At 40.8% G+C, this 12443-nt stretch overlaps 1 protein-coding gene across 3 annotated transcripts in view; it reads right to left on the bottom strand.

Moving 5' to 3' along the window:
• Nucleotides 1-258: 258 nt before the first annotated feature.
• The window catches only part of LOC125464964 (histone-binding protein RBBP4), a 43923-nt gene continuing 31738 nt past the window's right edge, over nt 259-12443 (bottom strand). For all 3 annotated transcript variants that reach the window (XM_048557938.2, XM_048557939.2, XM_048557937.2), the window contains 3 exons: nt 8434-8491; nt 4935-5045; nt 259-1737 (listed from right to left, as the gene is read on the bottom strand). In XM_048557938.2, coding sequence (XP_048413895.1) covers nt 1672-1737; nt 4935-5045; nt 8434-8491 — 235 coding nt within the window. In that variant the 3' untranslated portion in view covers nt 259-1671. The remainder of the gene's footprint in view (nt 1738-4934; nt 5046-8433; nt 8492-12443) is intronic.

Below are 12443 nucleotides of genomic sequence, written 5' to 3' on the forward strand. Positions count from 1 at the left end.
CTGTTGAATGGGCTTTGCATGGAAGATGTTGACAAGTTGTTTCCACTGATTAGACAGCCTAGAACTAGGGGGCATAATCTCAGGGTAAGGGATTAATCATTAAAAACTGAGCGAGGAGAATTTTTTGTTTTCTTAAAAAAAAAACTAGGGATTGTGTACCTCTTGTATTCTGGCAGATTGTTCATGAATTTACTGCAGCAACCACCAGGCGGCAATTTAACAAAAGGCAGGTAAAGAAGTTCACATTTGATATTGTGTAGAAAAACATCCATTTTATTGGGAGCAATACACTTGTTTAGCAAGACCCTCTCATAGAGAATATTCAACTGGTTTAACTGACTTGCATCTCAAAAAGAAACAAAAGCACAACACACTGCAGCATCCAGAAGGTGGGGTAAGCTTTAAATATGCAACGTACGCAACAGGATATCAAACAGCTTTATTAGCAAAACAGAAATGCAGACACAAAAACATGAAATGCTGAAAACACCAGCAGGTCAGGCAGCATTTGTGCAGTGAAAAACAGGGCTAATAGCTCAGTAAGCTGAATACTGCCAATGCCACTCTCCATCCTGCAAACAAAGGAAAGTTGGCAGTGAGCCAATTATCCATCAGAATACACACTGCAGGCTGACTGCACAGTCTAACTACAGGACTTCTGCCCCTCAAAAGAAAAGGAAACCCTACTCTCAGGTTCTGCAGCAGTACCACGAGCTCAAGTGTTTACACTGCTAGCAGGCTCCCAAGGAACTCAAAATAGATCCTGGAACAAGTCCAGGGAAATAAGAGTACACAATCTCCACAGGAAGTGCTCTGACAATTGTAATGCATCCTACTTCCCACAATTTTGAAATCTGCTTTAAGAGTTTGCCCATTTCTTGCCAATTGTCCATATTAACTATATTCTGGCACATGCAGTGTATTATATGATCAATTGAGTTTTTAAACCAACAAAGAAACTCAGCAGGTCTGGCAGCATCTGCAGAGACAGAAATCAAGTTCATATTTTTGAATCCAGGATGATCCTTCAAGAATCTCCTGAACAGTCGTACCGGATTCAAAAACATTAATTCAGTTGCTCTCGCCACAGATACTACCAGACCTGCTGAGTTTCTCCAGCATTTTCTATGTGCTTGTTTCAGATTTCAAGCATCCAATGTATTTTGTTTTAAATTAGAGCTTTCACCAAGGTCAACTGACTCAATTATTACACATGATGGTTGGGCTGCCAATTTTGACACCCACATTGAGGGCTCACCATACATGCCCACCTACCAAAAACCACACCCAACAGGGACACATAGCCAGCTCGTAAGTTAACTTCAGTGAAAACTGATCAGAACCACTTTGAAGAAAGGTGAAAGACAGACCAGAAACATTGTTTCTCTCTCCACAAGTGCAACATGACTTGCTCAGGATTTTCAGCACTGTTTTTATTTCAGATTTCCAGCATCCGGAATACTTTGCTTACGAAGTAATGCAGACACATCAGTACAATACTATGATGGGCACAGGCAATCATAAAAACTTCTACGTCCTTTCTGGAGGACATACATTTTATTCAAACTCCCGCAGTAGGAGAAGGCGGTTATATACCAACCAGCTCTCCCAAAACAGCATTAGCAGAATTTCATGTTTGTGTACAAAAGAATGATTGGAAACTAGAATCAACTATGAGCCTTGACCTTCCGGATCAGGAGCTCCCTCAGGATCTTCGTCATTGTAAATGTTTTCAGCCTAGTGGAGAAACGATTAAAAAACAGCAATAAAATTTGTAAAACACTGTTCATTGAAGCTACAGTCTTGTTAAAAATACTGTTAGAACAGCAAGCATTTTGGGCTATTCTATTTCTCCTCTGCCTCAAGAACTGAAGCATTTGAAAAACAGCAATGGGATCATTCAACAACAGTTCCTCCAGTGTGTTATAAAAGCCACATTTGTTTCCTGGTCTGAAGTAATAAATCACACCCAGGATTACAGTTAAAAGGTGCTGTTTAAAAAAAAGATCTAAATCTTCCAGTGAAGAACTCAGTTGAGGTAAGAAAAGACATTTTTCCATTTCTTAAAATGGAAATTTTAAATTTAAAAAAAAATTGGTTTTAAAAAAGTATAAACTTCCCAATGTTATATTTCAGCTATCATTTGTTCAGGAAATGTACAACTCAGACCATAACAACATAAATATGGCATGAGAAAAAAAGTAACAAATTTTTTTTGTTACTTAGCACTTGAACTTTGAGTATTTGCTGAATTTTAATATAAAATAGGAAATAAATATTTCAAATGTATGTTGCATCCTATTATCAAGATCAATTCAGGGGCTGAAAGCCCTAGATAAATACCAGGTTACAATTTTAAAATGTCTTACATTACAACCAAATGAAATTTTAAAACATTAGCTGTGTATCTGTAATTACAGATACACAAAGACATAGGCTTTAAACTTATATAGCCAAAACACATTGCAACTGTGTGCATTCAAGTGTTGTGCCTGTTAGTAATAAACTGAGGCACTGGAGAGTAACAAATATGTTGTAATAAAAACGAACACAGCTGTTGCAAAATTCATTAAAATCAAATGACACCAAGCCTGAGATATTATTTCAAATGGCCAAAAGCTTTCAAAAGGTGTCTTGAAGGGAGGCAAGTGAAGGAGGAGAGAAGTGCTGGGTGTTAATGTAACGTTAGGAAGAGATTGGAATACATGGAGAATTTTAAAATTGAAGGGCATTGGCTCCCAGTCAAACAAGAGAGGTGAGTGGGCACAGAAATGAAGACGAAAGATTGTTATGATCTCAGCTGATGACAATACAAGTCAAATCAGATCCTAACGTGAAACCTAGGTTGACAGACAATTCTAATTTTGCTAATTGTTCACTATAGTGGTCAGTCACTGGACATATTCACAAGATATTGCCGATGTACTTGTAGTAAAAAAATCCAATTTAATTATTTTTTTCCCCCCATTTCCTATGTCATACTCGAAAAGGACTATCTAAAGTGGCCTAATTACAAACATCAGAAATAAAAGATTCAATCCTTATATTTTTTAGATTAGATTCCCTACAGTGTGGAAACAGGCCCTTCGGCCCAACAAGTCCACACCGCCCCTTGAAGCATCCCACCCAGACCCATCCCCCTAAACATGACAGGCAATTTAGCACGGCCGATCCACCTAACCTGCACATCTTTGGATTGTGGGAGGAAACCGGAGCACCCGGAGAAAACCCACGCAGACACGGGGAGAATGCGCAAACTCCACACAGACAGTTGCCTGAGGCTGGAATCGAACCCAGGTCCCTGGCGCTGTGAGGCTGCAGTGCTAACCACTGAGCCACCGTGCCGCCCTTTCTTTTGACAATTCAGCCATTTCTCCAGAAAGCCCCTCTGGCACGGCTGTAGATGGCTTTTTCACATTCACTCAATGAACATTTTATTTAGATACCTTTTATGAACCGTTTACAGAGCTCACTTATTTAACATTGGTTCAGTAGCCTCACATCCTCAAAGCATTTTTTTATAAGGCACTCAAGACTTCTCCTGTCCTGTTATGGAGACAGCTAAACCACCAGCACTTCTGTTGCTACAGACCTTTCCTTCAAAAATTAAACTGCACACTGTCTGACAGTTTCTTAAATGTTTCTGTCTTTGAGATACCGGATATCAGTTGCCATCACCTCCCCTCAAACCTTTAGGTAAACAGCTAAAAGAAGTGGGGTAGAAAAGACCCAATTTAAAAATGTAAGCAAATCTCCAGTCATCACTGCACAATTCAGAACAAATTTAAAATGCATCTAAAAATCTTAACATAATATGTACAGTTCTGGTCATCGCATTATAATTGCCTACAGTTCTGGTCACCGCATTTTAAGAAGGATGTGGAAGCTTTGGAAAGGGTGCAGAGGAGATTTACTAGGATGTTGCCTGGTATGGAGGGAAGGTCTTGCGAGGAAAGGCTGAGGGACTTGAGGCTGTTTTCGTTAGAGAGAAGGTTGAGAGGTGACTTAATTGAGACATATAAAAATAACCAGACGGTTAAATAGGGTGGATAGGGAGAGCCTTTTTCCTAGGATGGTGACGGCGAGCACGAGGGGGCATAGCTTTAAATTGAGGGGTGAAAGATATAGGACACATGTCAGAAGTAGTTTCTTTACTCAAAGTGTAGTAAGGGAATGGAACACTTTGCCTGCAACGGTAGCAGATTCGCCAACTTTAGGTACATTTAAGCATATGGACTTCAGATCGGTAATGACAGGTCGGCACAACATCGAGGGCCAAAAGGCCTGTACTGTGCTGTAATGTTCTATGTTCTATAATATAGTAATACTAATCAAACTTACGGTTACATATTATTCTGCCAGTAAGCACCCAAGCAATAATTTTATGAACCCTAATCACAAAATTAACAAAAGGAATTTGCAAAGATTTCAGCAATAGATGAACTGAGACAGGGCAAAGTTATGGAGATAGAAATAGATATTCTCAGATGATGAATACAATGTTGGAAGCTCATCTTGGGGTCAAATATGACACCAGCTGTACTAATAGCTAAGCTTAGATTTGGTTGTTGTTAGTAGTTTGAGAACATAATTTTGGAAAGATTTAAAAAGGTAGTGGCTTACACCTTATTAATATTTAACTAACAGGAACATTTCTGCTCATCTAGTAAAAACTGGTATTAGCAGTTTAATAATTCATTAACAAGAAAGGGTCAAAAAAGAGTTACTCTGAAGTAGAGATGGGTGTCATCAACATACACATGCAACTCATGTCATGCATTTTGGACTTTGTAAAAGCTCCTGAAGTGCAATAGTTGAGCTGCCTAAACACACTTGCTAACAAACACAACTTAGCACTCACATGGAAGTCCTTTCAATTGCCAAAGGTAAAAACAGAAAGAGAGAGATATATATAGTGATGCAACAGAACTCACCATCTGCCAAACTTGCATGATATTGTCTTCAGATACAGAGCAAATTACCCATGGTTCATTTGGGTTCCAAGAAAAATCCGAGATCTTAGCTGTGTGACCACCATGAATAAACTGAAATACAAACAGCATTATAGATACAATAAAGGGAAGAAGTTAACCAGAGCAACAGTACAGCCTTTTAGGGACCGGGGGGGGGGTCAATGTGTGTGTGAAGGCACAGGACACTGGTAGGGTGTTGAACGAATATTTCTCTTCAGTCTTCACTTTGGAAAAGGAGAACGTAGGTATGGAATTCAGGAAAAGAAAGGACTGGGGAACTTGCACAGCTTGACATAAAAGCAATGGGGAGGTATTGGAGGCTCTGATGGGCTTAAAAACAGACAGATTCCCTGGACTGGATGAATTGCATTTCAGGCTGCTGTGGGAGGTAATGCAGGAAACTGCAGGGGCTCTGACATAAATTTTAATTCTTCTCTGGTCACAGAGGTGTGCAAGAGGACTGGAGGATGGCTAATGCGGTTCCATATTTTAAGAAGGATGGCAGAAATGAACTAGGAAATTACAGACTGGCGAGTCTCGTGTCAGTGGTAGGGAGCTTACAAGAGAAGAGAAAAGTTTGAAGGATCAAATCAACACCCACTTTAAAAGGGATAGGTTAATTAGGGATAGTTTCAGTCTGGCTTTGTCAGAGGGAGATCATGCCTAACAAATTTATTAGAATTTTTTGAAAATGAGATCTAGTGTGCGGATGAAGGAAGTTCAGTTGATGAAGTTTATATGAATTTTAGGAAAGCTTTTGACAAGGTCTCACATGGGAGACCGAGCAGGTTAAAGCACATGGAATTCAAGGAAACTTGGGGAATTGAATCAGAACTGGCTCAGTAATAGGGCATTAAAGGTAGTGGTGGAAGGCTGTTTGAGGGACTGGAGGCTAGTGTCTAGCAGTGCACCACAAGGAACAGTACTGGGGCCTTCATTGTTATATACATAAATGATATAGATGAAAAATGTGGGGGGAATGTTAAACAAATTTGCAGATGACACCAAGATTAGTAGGGTGGTTAACAGCCAAGATGATTGTAGGTTACAGGAAGTTGAGTAGCAGACGTCCAGATAAAGGCAAGGTGATGCACTTTGGAAGAAGAAACAAAATGAGGGAATATTTAAATGAATGGCAGGGCACTGGTTGTCTCAGAGGAACAGAGAGATTTTGGAATAAATTATTCATAGATCTGTGAAATCTGCAGAACACCTGAATTGGATAGTTAAGGAAAATGGGACACTTGTTTTCATCAGTTGTGGCACAAGAGCAATGTTGGAGTTGTTCAGTGTGTTGGCAAGGGCACAGCTGGAGTACTGTGTGAAGTTATGGCCACCTCATTACAGAAAGGACGGGATAGCACTAGAGGGGGTATACAGAAGGGTCACCAGATATTGTCTGGGGTTAAAGAATTTACCTAAAAGGAGAGAGTAGATAGGTTTGGGTTGTTTTCACTAGAGTAGAGAAGACTGAGTGGGGGGGACATGGGGCAGAGGTGTATAACATTATGAAAGGTATGGGCAGGGTGAACAGAGGGCAGCCGTTCCCATTGATCAAGGGGTCAATCATGAGGGGGCATAGTTTTAGGGTAAGGGGAGGGGCAGTGAGTTTCAGAGGGGATTTGGGTGGTGGGAATCTGGAACGCACTGCCTGAGAAGGTGGTGGAGGCAGGAAACCTTACAATCTTTAAAAATATTTGGATGAGTGCTTCGAATATTGTAACATTCAAGGATATGGGACAAGCACATCTTTAGTGGCACAAACGTCACTGTGGATTCAATGGGTCAACAGGCCTTTTCTGAGCTGTTATAAATCTAAGGATTTCTCCGCTTCACCTATCTAAATGAGGCCATTCACCATATTTCTTCTACTTTTGAAAGACATGAATTTCCTTCTATGGGGATCAATTAGTGCTCAGGACTGCATGAATTATTCCAGGATGGGCTGCTATGAACTTATAAGCCAATGATCTCGGCCCTAATGAACCAAGTATCTTTTGCTCCCCATTAAACTCAAATTCTTTTTTCCTATTTGGCCCTGGAAATAGTTTTCTATCAGGGAGGCAATGGGCTAGTGGTATTATCACTGGACCGCTAATCCAGACACCCAGATAATATTCCAGGGACCCAGGTTAAAATCCTGCCAAGGCAAATGTGGAATCTGAATTCAATAAATAAATCTGGAATTGAGAAATCTAACGATGACCACAATTCCATTGTCGACTGTTGAAAAATGCCATCTGGTTTGCTAATGCCCTTTAAAAAAGGTAGGAAACTGCAACCTTTACTTGATCTGGCCTCCAAGTGACTCCAGACCCACAGGCTCATAACCGGTCGCTGGGCAATTAGCAATGGACATTAAATGCTGGCCTAGCCAGCAACGCCCTCGTCTCAAATAAATTTTTAAAAAATTCTTGCATTCCCACTATTGAAGGAAATTCGCAACTAAACTGTTAACTATTATCTTCCCACCACTTGAATTTTAACAAAATATAAAAAAGGTACATTTGAACTATAAACAAAGGTCCACAACTGTGGGTAAAATACCAAATGAAAAAGAAGAATGAATTCTGAGCTGTAAAAAAGATGAGCAGATTACATGTGAAATGCTGTCATCATGTATTTGTATCAAGTTAAGTAACCTTAGAAGCACCACTGTTCAGGATAGTAAAGGAATATTTCAGAATGAGATGTAGGAGTTTACATGGAGATAACAGTGCACTTTTTCAGAGTCAGCACAGACATGTTGCAACCATTCTACAATTCCATTATATTCTTCAACTTGCCGATGCATACCACACTGAATTAACACCAGTACTTTAAAAATCTGAACAAGTCTGGGAGCTTCATATCATGGAATACTTTCAAACAGTAAGTTGTAGTGGAGAATCCATGCTCTTCACAGGATTCAGTTCAAATCAGAATAAAATCAACTTTCTATGTGTAGAATTATGTATTATTTGGTGCATTCTGCTGGTAATCAAGCATACAGAAATTCCCAACAGTAGAGAAAGATCCAGGGCTTATCTGTCCTATGGCAACTGCAAGTGGATTCATTAAGGATCAGAATCTTGAAGGCAAACAATCAACACACTGTCGGACAGGGAAGGTTTGCAGGCCAGGTCCTCCAGTCAACACCAAGTTAGCTATCTCAATGAGGAAGATGGAGAAGGTAAAGACGGAAGGTGGAGGACGGTAACATTTAACAAGGAAAAAAATGGCCATAACAACTACCCATTGAGATATTTTACAAATCACACTGAAGAAATCACACTTCAGTTCATGTCGCCTTAATTCAAAATGCCTGATTCTCCAGGTTTTCATATAAACCAAGTACCTTCAAACAACACCTCAAATGTCTATAGCCACCTGAGTAACTTAGCCCTAAAACAAGTTATTAAGGAAAATCAAAAATGGAAAGAAGGAAAATTGATTGATTAAATTTACAATGCATGCTCACCAACAGTTCTGGAGGACCATCTTCAGCATCTTCAGGTGACTGTTCCTCTCCAATTTTACTAGAGAAAGGGGAAAAATGAATCCATTATGATCATCATTAGGTTCAAAGTGGAAGGAGAACTCAGCCCTGTACAATATGTGGAATTTCGGGGACATTTCCAGTCTCCATGGTGACCACTTATGCAGAAAGCATGTTCAGCTGCAGCTCCCGATTGCACGAAGTGGCTCAGGCTGCGGATGGCCTCACTTTGGAACATCCATGATGCTGAGGACCTTGGGGACAGCATGATTAGTGAGCTGGTCACACCATCAGCAAGGATTACACAGGCAGAAAAGCACTGGATGTTCATCAGGAAAACCAGTAAGCATGAGCACATCGTGCAGGAGTCCCTCTTGAACAGACAGGCCAATTTGAATACTTCTGGATCATTGGGGCAGCTTTTGCGGGGAGATGGGACATGAACAAAATGGACAGGTTGCACTTGAACAAGTCCAATATGCTTGCTGGGAGATCTGCTTGTGCTGTTGGGGAGGGTTTAAACTGATTTGGCAGGAGTGGTGGGGCAGAGTAGGTCAGGAGCAAAGTCCTCAGCTATAGGAATGATATACAGATATAGTCCAGGAGGTGGAGAAGACATGGACAGGATAAAGCAGATGGGAGGTCTAAAAGTTAATTTGTATCTATTTTAGTGCAACAAGCCTGAGTGGTAAGACGTACAAACTGAGAACATAGATCATGTGGGAAAATGATATTATCACATTCACTGTAGCACAGTTGAAGAACAGACAGACTAGCAGTTCAGCATTCATGTTTAGGAGCTGCAGGCATGATTTTGGCTGAGGGGAGAAGACAGTGTGTGTGGGGGCATTGCTTTATTGAAACAGGAAACCAGCAGTGCAGTCAAGAGGGAGGATATCCTAGAAGGGTCTTCAAATGGAAGCCATCTGGGTAGAGCTTATAAGTAAAAAAAAGGGAAGTTGCCTTGCTGGGATTATACTACAGACCTCCCAAATTTCAAAAAAGGAAGATAGAGGAGCAGATGTGCAGGCAAAACACAAAGACATGAGAGAAACAGGGTTATAGTTCGAGAGGACTTCAACTTCACTACCATTAACTGGGATCGCCTCGGTGTGAAAAGATTAGACGAAGTGGAATTTTTAAAGTGCCCCCAGGAGTGCTTTTTGTGCCAGTACACAGACAGTCCTACTAGAGATGACAGTGCCAGATCCAATCCAAGGGAATGAAGCCAGTCAAGTGAATGACGTTTCAGAGGGCAAGCATTTTAGGGACTGTGGCCACAAGTTTCAAAATCATTATGGAAAAGGAGCAGGATAGAGGCCAATTTCAATATTAGACAGGACCTGATAAACAAACTGGGAGCAGCTACATGCATTTAAGTCTACGTATGGAAACTGGGAGACTTTAAAAGTAGCATCGTGAGAATTCATGGCCAATACATTCCTCTAGGAGTGATGGACAACAGCAGTAAGTCACTGGATGTCCAGGAATAGAGTTTGATAAGGGAAAATAAGAAAGCACATTTTGGTTACAGCACATTAAAAACAGGGAAGGCATCTCCAAAAGTATAGTGTGTAGAATGTCGCTTAAGAAGAAAACGAGGAAGACAAAGATGGGCCATGAAACCTCTTTGGCAGATAGGATCAAGGAGAACCCCAAGGTTTTTTCTAAGTACATTAGAGTAAGAGGATTACCAGGGGAAGGATGGGGCCTATTATTGACTAAAGGAGTAAACTTGTGTATGGCACCAGTGGACGTGGGCAAGGTCTTAAATGAAACTTCTCATCTGTATTCAGAAAAGAAAGACATTGTAGCTGGGGATATAAGCTGGGATGCTGAGGTTCTAGAACACATTATTAATAAGAAGGTATTAGATGTTTTACCAGACATACAGATACATAAATCCCGAAGGGCCTGGTGGAATGTATCCCAGGCTATGAGAGTCAAAGGAGGAGATTGTTGGGACCCTGGCAGCTATATTTATTAATTTACCTATGGTCAGAAAAGTGCCAGATGACTAGAGAATAGTGCAGCTGGGATTGGCCAGGTAATTACAGGCCAGTTAGTCTGATGTTAGGGGTAGAGAAATTATTGGAAAATATTATGAAGGACAGGGTTCAAAGATTGTAAAGGCAGGGATTGATTAGGGATAGTCGACACAGATTTGTTAAACATGATGTGGAGGTACCAGTGTTGTACTGGGGTAGACTAAGTGAGAAATCACATGACAACAGGTTATAGTCTAACAGGTTTATTTGAAATCACAAGCTTTTGTAGTGCTGCCCTTTTGTCAGATGTCTTGTGATTTCAAATAGACCTGTTAGACTATAACTGGGGTGGTATTAACTTCAGATTTGTTACAAGGAGATTCTGTCTGACTAATTTAACAGATTTTTCCAAAGATGATTAAAATATTTCGATGAGAGCACAGATGTGGCTACATGGACTTCAGTCTGGCTTCTAACAGGGTTCCACGTGAGGCTATTCCAATATTAAGTGCCCACGGCATCCAAGACAAGTGGCAAACTGAATCCAAAATTGGCCTAGAAATAGGTAGCAAAGAGCAATGGAGGAGGGCTGTTTTTGTAACTGAAAACCTGTGGCCAGCAGTGTACCACAAAAATCAGTGCTAGGATCCTTGCTGTTTGTCTGTACATTAAACTTCTCCGTTCACATCAAAGCCATTGATTAGTAAGTTTGCACATGATACAAAAATTAGTGTTGTTGTTAATAGTAAGGAGGATGGTGTCAGACTAGAGTCCGATATTAATCAGCTGGTAAACTGTGCAGAACAATGGCAGATTGCATTTAAAAAGACTAAATTCTAAGTGATCACTTTGGGAAGTCTGATAAAGGGAAGTATAGACACAATGAATGGTAGGTCTCTAGGGAGTGCCGAGGAACAAAGGGGACTTTGGTGTAAGTTTCTATAGATCCCTTTGGGTATCAGCACAAACAGGGTGGTGAAGAAACCATATGGGATGCCTGCCTTCATTAGTCAGTCAGAGTGTAGAATATAGGAGCAAGGAAGTCTCGTCACAACTTTACAGAGCATTGGCTAAGCCACAGATGAAATACTGAGTGCAGTTCTGGTCACAACACCATCAGAAAGACAGGACCACACTGGAGACGGTGGAGAGAATATATGTGTCAGGATGTTGCCTGGGATGGAAATTCTCAGTTATGAGCAGAGATTCGATAGGCAGTGTTTATCTTCCTTGGAGCAAAGGAGGCCTGGAGGATCATTGGAGATTAATAAAATTATGAGACATAGTGGAGATCATGAGAATCTCTCCCATTGGGAAGAGATTCTCATGGTGTCTAAGACCAGAGGGCACAAGTTTAAGATGAAGAGTAGTTTGTTTCGAGGAGATCTGAAAAATTCTTTGCACCCAGAGGGTAGTATGTAACTAGAACATGCTGCCTGACAATGCGGAAGAAGCAGATACTCTCGCAACACTGAAGCAGCATCCGAGTGAGCACTTAAATTGCTGGGGCATAGTAGGCTACAGACAAAGTGCTGGATTAATGTAGTTTGGTGTTTGCTGGATGGCCCAGGCATGGTGGGCTGAAGGGCCTGTTTCTATGTTGTCTGACTCTTGATAACTCAGAATTCACATTGGGAAAAAATACACAAAAAATTGTAAGGCTTTCAATATTAGATAACACTGTATGAAGCTGGATGAGCACAGCAGGCCAAGCAGCATCAGAGGAGCAGGAAAGTTTGGCGTTTCATGTCGATTCCCTTCTTCAGAAAAGAGGGTCTCAACCCAAAACATCAAACTTTCCTGGTCGTCTGATGCTGCTTGGCCTGCTGTGTTCATCCAGCTTCACACCTTGTTATCTTGGATTCTCCAGCATTGGTAGTTCCTACTATCTCTGGGCTTTCAATATTGTTGGTGTAATGTGTTAGCAAAGAAGGGGGTGATCTCTCATTGAAACCTAGAAAAATCTGACAGGACCAGACAGCGTAAATGCAAGACGCATGTTTC

The sequence above is a fragment of the Stegostoma tigrinum genome, chromosome 24 (assembly GCF_030684315.1).
Source record: "Stegostoma tigrinum isolate sSteTig4 chromosome 24, sSteTig4.hap1, whole genome shotgun sequence".
Lineage (NCBI taxonomy): Eukaryota > Metazoa > Chordata > Chondrichthyes > Orectolobiformes > Stegostomatidae > Stegostoma > Stegostoma tigrinum.